Source organism: Ruditapes philippinarum, unplaced genomic scaffold, assembly GCF_026571515.1.
Source record: "Ruditapes philippinarum isolate M1 unplaced genomic scaffold, ASM2657151v2 ctg3131_1_1_1_1, whole genome shotgun sequence".
NCBI lineage: Eukaryota > Metazoa > Mollusca > Bivalvia > Venerida > Veneridae > Ruditapes > Ruditapes philippinarum.
This window is the reverse complement of record NW_026864605.1, coordinates 16,966-30,385: the sequence shown is the minus strand read 5'-3', so window position 1 is coordinate 30,385 and position 13,420 is coordinate 16,966. Positions and strand designations below refer to the sequence as shown.

General features: G+C 30.7%; 1 protein-coding gene across 2 annotated transcripts in view; it reads left to right on the top strand.

Annotated features, from left to right (window-relative positions):
• Positions 1–10,668, top strand: part of LOC132726248 (uncharacterized) — a 30,316-nt gene extending 19,648 nt beyond the window's left edge. Inside the window, exons 1-5 of one of the 2 annotated variants that reach the window (XM_060711527.1) lie at positions 6,423–6,533; positions 7,319–7,839; positions 8,506–8,603; positions 9,093–9,182; positions 9,563–10,668. In XM_060711527.1, coding sequence (XP_060567510.1) covers positions 7,682–7,839; positions 8,506–8,603; positions 9,093–9,182; positions 9,563–9,606 — 390 coding nt within the window. In that variant the 5' untranslated portion in view covers positions 6,423–6,533; positions 7,319–7,681 and the 3' untranslated portion in view covers positions 9,607–10,668. Of the gene's footprint in view, positions 1–6,422; positions 6,534–7,318; positions 7,840–8,505; positions 8,604–9,092; positions 9,183–9,562 lie in introns of those variants that run through there. The other variant, XM_060711528.1, reaches the window with a different exon arrangement.
• The last annotated feature ends 2,752 nt before the right edge of the window (positions 10,669–13,420 follow it).

Sequence of the window (13,420 nt, the reverse complement as noted above, 5' to 3'; positions counted from 1 at the left end):
TAGAAATAATTCGAGAGGTATTCACAATATATCTGTTCCAATCAAGATTTACTCACTCCAAAGAGATGTTTTTGTAATCAAATGTCAGTCTTAATAAGTTGATTTCTTCAGTATGCTTGTGTTGTATGCATCTTTCACTGTGTCGTCTAAATAAAGAATTGAGTGTATAAACATTTACCTAGAACTTAATAAAAGGTAAATTGCAATTGGATGCTTCAGATAGTTTTGATATATTATTTTTTGCGAATCAGGCTGTTTTGGATAAGCTGAAAGTTTCCTCCGGCATGAGTGTGCCAGACAAATCGCGTGAACCAAAATGACGTCATTTCGGAGCATTTTATGAATGAACTGAGTACTTTGGATAATGTCATTTCGGAGTTATGAATGAAGTTGTAAATTCATGCGCTACAACTAGAAAATAGTAACGGGTGAAATTACAATAATTGTAATTGAATTGTAACAACAATAATATGCAAGAAGGAAATTTCTGACATATCTGCGAACATGTTTGCAATTTTTATGCTCCCCGAAAAAATTTCGGGGGAGCATATAGTCGCCGCCTTGTCCGTCCGTCCGTCCGTCTTTCCGTCCGTCCGTAAAAGTATAAGAGGTATCAACACGAAACTTTGTAGGTAGATAGATCTCATTGAGTAGGTGTGCAGTGCACAAGAACCGTAACTCTGCCTTGCCTAATTTGTTAATTATCCCCCTTTGTTTATTTTACACTTTGAAATTTGTCTGGGACATAACTCTAAAAGTATAAGAGGTATCAACATGAAACTTTGTAGGTAGATAGATCTCATTGAGTAGGTGTGCAGTGAACAAGTACCTTAACTCTGCCTTGCCTAATTTTTGAATTATCCCCCTTTGTTTATTTTTACACTTTGAACTTTGTCCGGGACATAACTCTTAATGTATAAGAGATATCAACATGAAACTTTGTAGGTAGATAGATCTCATTGAGTAAGTTTGCAGTGCACAAGAACTGTAACACTGTCTTGCCTACTTTTGGAGTTATTGCCCTTTGTTCATTTTGACACTTTGAATTTTGTCTGGGACATTACTCTAAAATTATAAGAGATATCAACATGAAACTTTGTAGATAGATAGGTCTCATTGGGTGGAAGTGCTGTGCTTAAGAATCATTACTCTGCCTTGCCTTTTTTTGAAGTAATTGCCCTTTGTTTATTTTTACTTTTTGACTTTTGTCCTGGACATTACTTTAAAACTATTATAGATATCAACATGAAACTTTGTAGGTAGCTAGATATAATTGGATAGAACTGCAACGCTTAAAGAACCTAAACAAAGCCTGGTCTAATTTTGGAGTTATTGCCCTTTGTTCATTTTTTTACACTTTCCTGTGTCAAGAACCTTCTCGGGGAGCATCACCCGGTTCAACCGGTTCTTGTTTATCGGATTATCCGTCCGAGTGCCTGCCCATAGATTGTAACACAGCAAGACTCGTTAACGCCCTATGTACAGGTACCCTCTTGACAAATATTCCGATTATAACCGAAACACATCGCAGATATGATCATTCTGCTCCCTTTTAATGTACATACAAGTTACAAAAATATAAGTGAAGTAATGAACTGTAAAGTTAAAGATAAACATTTGGTCATATATCAATAAGTTAAATGCGTATCAATGCCGATAAATGTGTTGTCTATGTATTATTTGTTTTTACATTATAAAATCAGACACAATATTGAAATAAATTTGTAATATGAAATATAATATTACTGGTGGAAATATAATTAAATTTACTATAAAATATACGATAAAACATATAAACAAAATTATATCAATTAGAATAAATTTTATGATTTTTAATAATATAATTATTTTTGTTCATACAGACGTGTCTTAATGTTTAAACTATCGTTTTAAACTAAGTTATTGATTTATTGATTTTTGTTTATACATTTTTTTTAATCTTTGAAACAATTTATTACCAGAATAATACTATAAATTATGAATAATCACTTTAAAAGTACTTCACGCAAGTGGTTAAAATGTATCAATAAAATAATATTTTAAACAACTGCTTTATATGTTTTTGATCAAATAAAATAATCTCACCTTAAAGTCAAATTTCCTTTTTCTTAATTTTAGTACTACTTTATCTATTACAAATATTACAAATATATGAATGAACTAGACCAAGTCTTGCTTTTTTAACAGTTTGAACTATAATATTACATTTGTAACTTATATAGTTTGTACTCCGCCACATGAGTTACACAAAACGTTTAGGTGAAGGGTTTTAAATGACACAATAATGCGTTGTCAAATGGGTAATAAAATGTGATAGTTTTACAGCAATCCTAGTGTATATAAGTGAGTAAAGGATCATGTTGCGATATTGTAGTTAACTCTTATAGCTGCACATATTTTGCATAATGGGAATAATTTAGAGATATGATATTTTTTGCTATTATGTACTTTTGCTTTGGAGGAGTGGTTCTGCTTGTTATAACTAATTCTGTGAAGGAGTGGTCCTCTGTGGTATATCTTTTGCTTGGCAGGATCAATATGTCTTGAAATCTTGTCCAAAAAAAGCAATGCTGATATCATTAAAACTAAATATATGTAAACATCAATGTCATTTTTCGGGCTATGTGGTTGTTATATTTAAAAATAAAAAATGCCAAAATTTGATTTACTGAAGGCCTATTGGATTGCATCTGGTCTTTTTTTTTTTTTTTTTTTATGTTTTTTTTTCAACCATTGTTAATGCAATAAAAATCATTCATTTCTTCCCCAGCATTAATTATAGCAGAATATGAAATAAGATAGTGTTTAAGAATATTCTTGAACATTCATATGAAACCTTCATAGAATGTATCTTACATATATCATCTAGTGTATAATGAAAAGATTAAACAAAATGTTTTCAATAATTAGTCTCATTTAACATCTTAATACCTACAAATATATATACAAATAAATATATAAAGTCTTACTAAGAAATGATGTTAATACCACATACAGTTTTGACATGATATGTTTTTGTTACTGCAGTTAGCCTTCTGTATGGTTTGAATATTTGTTTCACTTCAGACAATTTAATATTATGTATAAAATGTCATGCGTTTTCCTCCCACGTTTACTTTTTCTCAAAAAAGTGACATTGTAATTCATAACAATTTGGCACATTACAATAGATTATCTTATTACTATGTAAAGACTAAATTTTCTGTTTCCGCGTAATTTTGTAGCAAAAAGGTCTATCCAAAAGAACATATTTCATATACATTATGAAAACTACTTCATCAATTACATATATCTGGATAAGCAAAACATATAATAATTAATAGATGTCTTTTTCATCTTTTTAAACAAACATTTTAAGCGAAAGGTATTGTTTAACAATTTGATACACCGTAAAATCAATCATTTTATCATTCTGCATCGTATTTTGTTCAGCCTTAAGATGTAGAACATAAAGCTGTAGAAAAAATTTATATTACCAAATAAAGACACAAAAGAGTTACGCGTAAACAAATATGTTTAATTAATAAATATTACAGTGTTTTTATCAGCTATTAATTTAAACAAAAAACAAAACAAGTTTGGTGCAAAACTGTCTACTGTAACATCAAATCAAACAAGTTTCGGCCGAAACTGCCTGCACTATTATTTTTAAACTGACATAAAGCGCCAAACTGGCCTCTGCAGATTTATGACTTTCTGTTTACTTTGCAACAAAACGACGGAAGTCCTCGCTTCAGTTGTTCATTAATAATTTATGAAATATTTTTTTATTCAACTTACATGAAATAACAACTAGAGACGCATTTATAGAAATAGAAGTGAAATTATATTCATTTTAAATGCCAAACATGATATATATTTAATTGCTCGGTGGAGTTCATAAACCCTTGTGCGGAAGGGATAACTTGTGAACTATGGGTGAACGCGTTTAGCTTTATATGTCATATTCGTCCTTTAAATTTGAGTCTAGAGAACGCACTTTTTATTTTATTACTATCACAGAATCGTTGTTTTATTGTTCTTGATTGCTTTTTCCATATGTAGCTAAGATTGTGCACATTCACCCAAGATATTTAGCTTTACTTATTATGATTTCTTATATCGGATGATTTTAATTAGCCTGTTACTTGTTTAAGATGATGTAAATCACGTACATGTTTAAAGACATATCTTAACTCTTAAATGTGTTTATATTGATGCGCAGCATGTATTATACAACTATTTGCACAACGGAGTGATAAATTGCTCACGTGTATTACTAATGAATGATTTACAGTTATATCTTTGATGTTATAGCAATGTTTATCATAGGCAAAAATTGCTAGACAGACAGGCATTGCAAAAACAATACAGAAAGCAGGAAGGTTCGAAACACTTTTGAACTATTCATACTTGTGGTGATTTTGATAAGACCACACGGAAATGAACATCATTGGCAGACTGACAAGTCTTGTGAAACAGTTACATAATTATTATTGAATAATATATCAATTATAGAAAACTAAATATATTATGTTGTTAATCAGATCAAGTGTTATGGAACTGAAAAAAACAAAGGATATTAGATCATTGTTGAGGCAATACAAACTTTTGCACATAAGAAATGTGTTTTAACAAGGGCCGAAACTTTACTGTTTCTCAGATGTAAATCCAAAATCGAAAACACAACTATCAAAATGCATTGTAGTCCTGGTTCCAATTTATTGTTAATTTATCTACTTTAGGTTTTGAAGTAACTACATCATGTATGGGTAACCATGCTGCATTAACAAGACATTTCACATAAACTGAACAAAAGCTGACGCTTGAATTGTAATGTACAGTACCCTATAGTAATATCCGAACACAATAGAGCAAAAACGGATTCTCTGAAAATGGTTCAAAATGGTTAAATTGGAAATATTGCAGACTTGGTTTGATACAGCCTGTCCATGGCAGGTAGTGGTAAACGCAAGTTATCGTCATGGCTTAAACAGAATTCCAGAAATTTTGAATATAGAAACATGTTGTGTTTATACGGCAATTATCTATCATTCCGTTTTGAATGTACGGTTCGACATATAACAACCCCCCTCCCCGCAGAACACATTCCACGCTTGATTAAATCTGCATTGAGATGACCACATTAAAAGTTTAAAAAGAATTTTACAAAAGATAAGACAGCCGGATATGTCTTTTAAATGCCGATGTAAAAATAACGGATATAATTTTGGTAGAAACATAAACGAAAATGTCATTTATCATTTGACTGAAATTGGATAAAGACTTTATTGTATGTAACGATCCAGGATATATTTCGTTTTTAAACCTGTCCATGCAACTGTTTTCAAACGGAATATTTCAATAACTCGACACTTGATAAAATTGAATAGACTCGTGTTTATATATATTTTTATTGATAATTTCAAGACTTCTTTATGAGAAATAGTACTGAAATAGAGTGTTAAATTAAAGACGAAATAAACATTTTAATATCTTTATATTTCTGCCTTTTCCTTTTGCATGTTTTATTCTCATATATTCTTGTTTAAAACTTTAACAAAAAAGCAAAACTCATTTTATTTTCAGAGAAGTCTACGGATTGATGTAGTCTCCGATACTCGACTGACTGAAGTTAACTTAGACAAACATATAATGAGTTAAGCGTGATCTGAATTTTCTATCCCAATCAAGCATAGAACATAATTGCTTTCTATTGAATTGCATTTTGCAATAAATATTCGACCTAATAAAAAAGTATTGATTAGTTTTACATCTGATCTGATCATACTGTGTCAACGATCCTTCGTTGAAAGTGTTAGTAATGTTTTATCATGTTTCTATAATGGAATCGAAAAGCAACACTTATCTTTATATCTTTTAGATCTGCTTTCGTCAAATGGAACTAATTGATTAGGTTTTGTTAAAAAGATGCATTAAGCCTTCGAGTGGATGTGATCTTTAATAACAATCATACTAGAGGATGTGAGTTTTTAACAATTTTAAAAGATTAAGATCGGGTTATAAGTTTGATGTCTACATCCTATCTAACGAACTTTTTTTTTACAAAACACATGTTTAACGTTTTTGAAAAGGATTTATTACTGCGTCGAATGAAGCTCGGTTACTGCTTGCCTCCAAACGCGAAAATTATTGCAACTAAATCTTTAAAACTACGTTCCAGGGATCATTTAGCGCAATCAATGTAGAAAAAAGAAATACAGTCACATGGTGCTTATTATTTGTCACTGGGAAGAAGGAGTGTAATTAAAACACTCTCCGGAAAGTTGATGAAAAAAAATACGACTTGAATCACCGCTAGTTTTTTAACGCTACTAGAGAATATTGTAGAATAATACCTGTTATTCGTCATCGATATCGCTTGAAATCACCCAGAGCTTCTGTGAAAAACGTTATATATATATATAAAGCCCTATAAGACTCAACAACTAACATTTGGTCGGAATTCTGAAGAACAGCAGATAGCATTGCTTTTTATATAATCATTTTGTGAGAAATTGACTAACACAATTATACAGCTTTGCTTGAAATAGGTAGGTGATATAATGAAACATTTTGTTATTATACGCTATTAAAAGGAACATTTTCATGCCACTTCTTAAGTGTTTGCCTCTGTCGAAATTTATTTTATTCATTGTAAAATTATGACATTTATCTGGATTAAATCACATTATGATTGTATTTTATGTGTAATGAATGTTAACAGAAACTTTCGAGATTCATTTGTAACTTATTCTAACCGTTCAGGGACTTTAAATTCTTTCTTGTGAGGAAGCTATCCAGCTAGCGTACGGAACGTCGGTGGTTTTATTCAGGTTCGTGCCTGAAATAATGCACGGAAGGCATCTCAGGTTTTCCTCACCCAGTAAAGCTAGGAAGTCGTCATATGACCTATACTGTGTTGCTGCCATGTTTTCTTCTTAATTGGCATTGCTTGTACAAGTTGAGTGAAAAATCTGATTTGACATTCATTGATGGGAATTGCAATCTTGAAAATACCAGGATTAGTGAACGAGATAACAAAGTATATGTCCTGTGATAGGCATTTAAACCAAACAATCTTTGAAATCCATATAAATTAATTGATTAATTAATTAATTAATTAATTTATTTATTTATTGATTAATGTATTTATTTATTTATTTATTTATTTATAATACGATCGCTATTGTACAATGTATCCTTTCTTTTCTTATGGTAATTACTTTAATTTTTAGTTAACAAAAGATTGTTATTAGTTAATTGGAAAATTAACACATTTACTAGTGGAATTATTGACATGAATGAATCAGTTCCAATAATTAATTCTCTCTTACAGGTGAAGTAGTACCACTAAAAGAATCTGCTGCCTACACATTTGGCCTCTTGGGATTCCATTGCATGCCAGTAATGTAATTTGTATAAATACTTGTTTTAAGTGTGTCTTTCATTCAGAGGAGAAATTAGAACAACAGTAACATTTTCATTTTTCAAAACGCTGAACGCATATTCCGAGTATTTGACGATTACTCAAACTAAAGACAAGTTTGCTTAATTGAAAGAAACTTTTCAAACTAAACAAGCATAGAATATTCTAACATACATACATAGTTTTGGATATTAACAAACTACGAATATATTAATAAATAGTGTGACGAATAAGTCGGAAAGAACCCAACAGCAGAAATTAACAGGATTAAATATGACTACATATGTCTTGAACATTTTATTAGCTGCTTTAGCTGTAAGCATGTTTGTTTCTAATAGTGATGGATTTGTATTAAATGGACACCAAGTTAAGATGACTGATTCTGATTCATCGAAGGACACCGTGATCGAAGACCTCAAAACACACCACCCGTAAGTTCATTTCAATGATATCAATAATCAAATGTTTCAATATTTTTCTTAAAAATAAGTATTTGAAATATATTGTTACCACCTAGGTACGTACTTTAGTTACTTTAGTAGAAAATACGTTTTGGAGACAAATTATCCGTTGTTTCATATAAAATATAATGAAGACATTTTACATGCATTAATAGTGATGTCTAACTTTTAGAAAAACAAAATTGTTGTTGTGAAAAGATAACTGTTCTCCAGAAATTTCTGAAATTTCTTATAATCTCATGCTATTCTAAAGCCATGAAACACAGATAAAATTGTATAAAAACATATTTTGATGAGCGTAATATAATGAAATGGTTTAATGGTATGGAACAAAGTTACCGAATGTGATAGACATATGAAATCAGAAACTGTTTTGAATAAGTACATAAATAAAATAATTATATTAGTACAAAAAAGAAAGCACAAAATAAGGAAGTGACACACAAAACAATCTTTATCAAAATAGACCGAATACAATGCGTTTAGAAACTTATATAAATTAACCATGAACAATTTGATTCTTGTGGATTTTTAAGTATTGTTGATTTTCCAAACTTTGTTTTTGTTATAAGCAGAATAAGTCAAAATTACAGTCGTATATATATGTAGTACAAGTTTGCGATTTTTTATTTTTAGGACGGTCAGACATTTTGCAAGGCACGGTTTATGTAGCAATTACGAGGGAAAACGAACTCTTTATATTGCAATGAAAGCGAAAGTCTGTGATATTAGCTGTAAGTTTGTTTTTATTGTTAAATAGCATATTTATTGGAATTGATGGAAGAATCTTAGGCATAATGTTCAACAGAGCATATAACTTAGACTGTCTTTGCTTTACAGTATCACTTGATCACGCTATGCTCCTGTGAAGTCTAATTCTTCGTCTGAGAAGAATTGTAATCCTGACCGCGCAATATATCTAAAACGGAATCTTTTGATCTTGACAAAACCATTAAATATTTTTTGGAGAAATTTCAAACTAAGCACTGACTGGATACTTTACATTGTAGGCCATGGTCGGAGAGCATGGCCATGCCTACTGATCTGTGTCTACACTGGTAACACAGGAAGAAAATGAACGCCTACTATGCCCAGATATTGTAATCGTATAAAGTTGTATAGTCAGTGATCTATGTTATATTCAATATGGATTTGCAGTCTTTGAATGTTGCTAATTAGTATATGCCAAAATAATGTAATATCATAATTCATTTCTGTTTCAGTGTCAACGATACAAAGTGTAGTGTTAGACCTTTGCAGACATAAGAATCATATGCTGGACAAATGGGTAGAGGAATTATTTGACATCGATGGTACGTTTCAATTTCATCATATAATTACAAAATTCAAAGGTATTATAAATTTGAAGGACAAGTTAACAACACTTTTAAAGTATATATTATGTTTTAATCTGAATATGAATTAATAGTCAAAGCAAAGGTATATAGTTGAAAATAAAATAAAATCGTGCTTATCAACATTAAGCTTGCTGGAGGTAACTGTATTTACCCATGCAAACCACTGTAGACCGTTTTCAGCTTTACCGGAAATTTTCATATATTAAGTAATGAATTGTTTTGTCCAGATTAAGAGATGGACAGGTCCATTTAATTTATTTACCGACGTAATCATAAAATTACAACTAGTACCTTATATAATGAATAATTAATTATTCTACTGTTTTTCTTTACAGGTAATGGTTATATCTCTCATTTTGAAAAGCATCTTTACTCTTGAAAACACCACTGTTTAAGGGTGGCAAGGATGACGTACCAAAACAGAAATTGGACCATACGAATAAAACTGAAAACAGATGATTCCAATCAGTAATTTCAAAATTACAATGCTACTAAATGTATTTGACTTTTAATCAGTTGAAATATATTACAATATTAGATTTCAATGTAAAAAAACAACAAATTCTTTGACTGCTTATGTAGGTTTATTTCTTTGTTTTTTATAACACATGGTGCATATGTTTCTGATTACACATTCGAATGTGCCTTTTTATATAGAAAAATGATAGTGCGTTTATTGAACTATAATTATTAAATGAAACAAAGCAAGCAATTTTGACACTAAAACAAAATGATGAATTCTGCTTTTAACAAATTTAGTGTGTGTATTTTTCCAACATATTGTATACCAGTTGTCTGATTATCTTTTTCGATTTTTAAATATTTTCGGTATTTGTAGATTTTTTAACACACGCAAGTGTCAAATAATACTTGTTCTCTAGAACATTCCATGTGTTTTTTTTAATATATGAATATTTAAAAGAACATTTTAGATATAATTATATTATAATTATATAAATTCACTGAAGGTTTTTAACAAATAGCATGCAAACAAATGCTGTCCAAGAATATTTTGTCTTGCCTCTAATGACGACATAAAAATATATTCCAAAATGGATACCAAACATTCCATTCATGATTGAAAACTGATCAGAGAGCTTTTGTTATTTAACTTTTGTGATATAGCTTAGCAGATTGTTGTAATTGTATGATTGTATGACTCATATAGAATGGAACATTTACAACCATTGTATTCCAAGACATTGAATATATTTATTATATTCAAGAAAAGAGGACTATAACCACTTTTTTAAAACATTTATCTTATGAATATTTTTGTCATAAAATATCTCATATGTTTATATGAAGGATATGTCTTTTTACTTTTCTGTCTCTTTTGTTTTTTATCGTCATATATATATATTTTACCTCAAATACCAATTCAGTATTATAAAATGCTTGTTGTTGTGAATATTTATTTGTACAGCTTGTTTGTTTACTTTTGTACACGTGCCATTTAAAAATAATAAATAATGTTACCAAAACAGGGATTACTTTACCTTTATTTTAAGTGCACATCATATTGGCATCTTTGTCCTAAAATAATCTTCTCGAGGTAAAGGGGTTGTATCTGAAGGCATACAAAAAAAACGGGGGGGGGGGAATCCAGTCATAAATTATTTATACGTTCTTTAATTGTTAACAGAAACAGAAGAACAGAGGTTTCCAAGAAACGTGCGTGTTAAGAGAAAATTATATTATTCACTTGATACCAGTGGTTTTAAAAGTAAAGAAAATTTACCATGGTGATATTGTTCTTCGATATCAGTTCTGTGAAATGACAACTTCTTTGACCACTGTCTTTCAGTCTCGCGCATGTGTGTTAATAAGCTATAGTAACTAATATTAATGTTGTATTTATATAGAATGTTTTAACAAAAACAACCATAATATCAATCCAACACTTGTCTTGCAACCCTTTCTGAAGAAACATTTGATACAGAAGTTACACTTGGCAGTGTTGGCTATATATAAATTGACGAGCCTTAAAAGGTTCATTGAACGCCGCCTTTCCTTGTTGATCTTGTATCATACTCTATTCTATACATTACAAACATGCATCGGTATTTTTCCGCCGATTTTTGTGTAATGAATGCCCAGAGGCAAGGATTAAATTCATTGACAAGCGATGTACATGCGGTAATTAAGTGTGAGATTACTTTGCATTAGGTTATTAATTCTATTTTTTACAAGAAATTGAAAATCCTAGAATATAAAGATCCTGTATGTTTTGTGATTGATATTGTTACTGTGTGAATACCACATTTGCAAAAAATTATATATGTATATAATTATGCGAATAAAACAAGTTTCAAACATCGAAGAATATGTAAATTGTGTACTGCAAATATTTGTGCACATTATATTTAATCAATAAGTTATATGCATTCATTTCTTATTGGAAAATTTGACTCAGAATTTATAGAAAATAATTTTCTAATTACCTCCCTTTATTTACATGAAATTCGGTAAATTCGGTAATATCTTTATAAATAATGCTTATTAGAACTTACAATATTGACAAATCTTAATTTGAGCATCATATTTATGAAATAAAACCATGAAAAAACATGTGTTACAGGATCTTTAAGAACCAACGAAAATGCCTGTTTTGATTAAACCGCGAAATTTCTTGCCCACGAATATAAGTGAATTCGCAGTATTCTAGAGGAACATCCAATATAATATAGACGATGCCTCAGGAAAATTGAAAACCATTTTGGGGGCGGAACAATCAAAATACCTCAAGATAACCGCCGTTAATCAGAAAAACGTTTGGGATTGTAGCGGAAGTTTTCTTAATGTTCTAAGAAGTTTCGGGAAGCTTTGAATTATCTCTTTTCGGTTGATAGGATAAAACTAGCATTTGGTCGTTTCATACATAAACGGAGGTTGTAATCTGTAAACGTTTTTCAAAAAGATGTGTATGTAAATCACAAGATCCCTTGCCTTAATAAAGGAACACTACAATTTCTGCATTGCCAAGTAAGATATTAAAAATTTAAAACGAAGGTCAATGTCATGTGATATGACAAACATGTTATGTGTAATATAATCCCTAAAACGGATGATGGTTCAAGCTTCACAGTATTTGCAAACCCTGTTTTGGTATGTGACCAAAATCTTTGAAAACACCATGAAAATTCATGAGGAAAAAATGGTAATATGAACATCAACTATTATAATTACCAATGTATCAGCGCATAAGATAGATATATTAGGTACAGTATTCGATATATTTACAAAGAACTGTTATTAATTTAATTACATACTGGTCTAATATGTGTTGAAAGTGGATAACTATCATGTAAATAGAATCGAGTGTTATTGCTTTTGTTTATATGTTCATATGTTAGATAAGTCGGGCAGAAAAGCTTTATAAATGAAATAGTTGGTGAAGGGGCACCCCTCGAAAGTTATGAAAACAAGTAAATGGCTGGTAATTGCAGACTCGGCCGTGAGTGATGTTGCACTTTTTCATTTTCCCTTATGTACATCAAACCAAGCCTGCAATTTTTATGTAATTTTGCTGTTTTTCATGCTTCCGATATTTATTTACCAGATAATTATCGATTCTGCTCATAAAAGTAAATGTATTGTGCAATTTCATCTTTCACGCTCTTAGAACATGTTTACAAGCATTTTCTCTTTTTTATACACCCGCACAACAACATTGAGCGGGGTATACTACTATCAGCTTGTCAAGCTAGCCGTCCGTCGGTTGAGATTATAACGGAGTATCCGTTGATATTTACATTGGACATTTTAATTTATTTTGAGGTCACCTGGTCAAAGGTCAAGATTACAGGGGTCTTGACATAAAAAGCTTGTCTGCCCACAGTCTTCTTATTTAACAAGAATGTTAGTCATGATTATTAGATGACCCCTTTCGATTTCGAGGTAACTAGGTCAAAGGTCACAAGGGTCTTTACTAGAAAACGTTTGTCTTCCCAATAACTTTAGATTCCTTTGGCCCATAGTCTTCATATTTGACATGGACGTTGCTCATGGTCATTAAATGATCCCTTTTGCTTTTGAGGTCACTGGGTCAAAGGTCAAGGTCACAGAGGCTTTGATGTCATAAAGCTTGTTCGCTCTATTGCTTTAGAATGCTTTGGTCAACTGCCTTCATATTTGGTATTGAGGTTGGTTATGACTAGTAGGTGACCCCTATTAATTTTGGGGTCACTAGG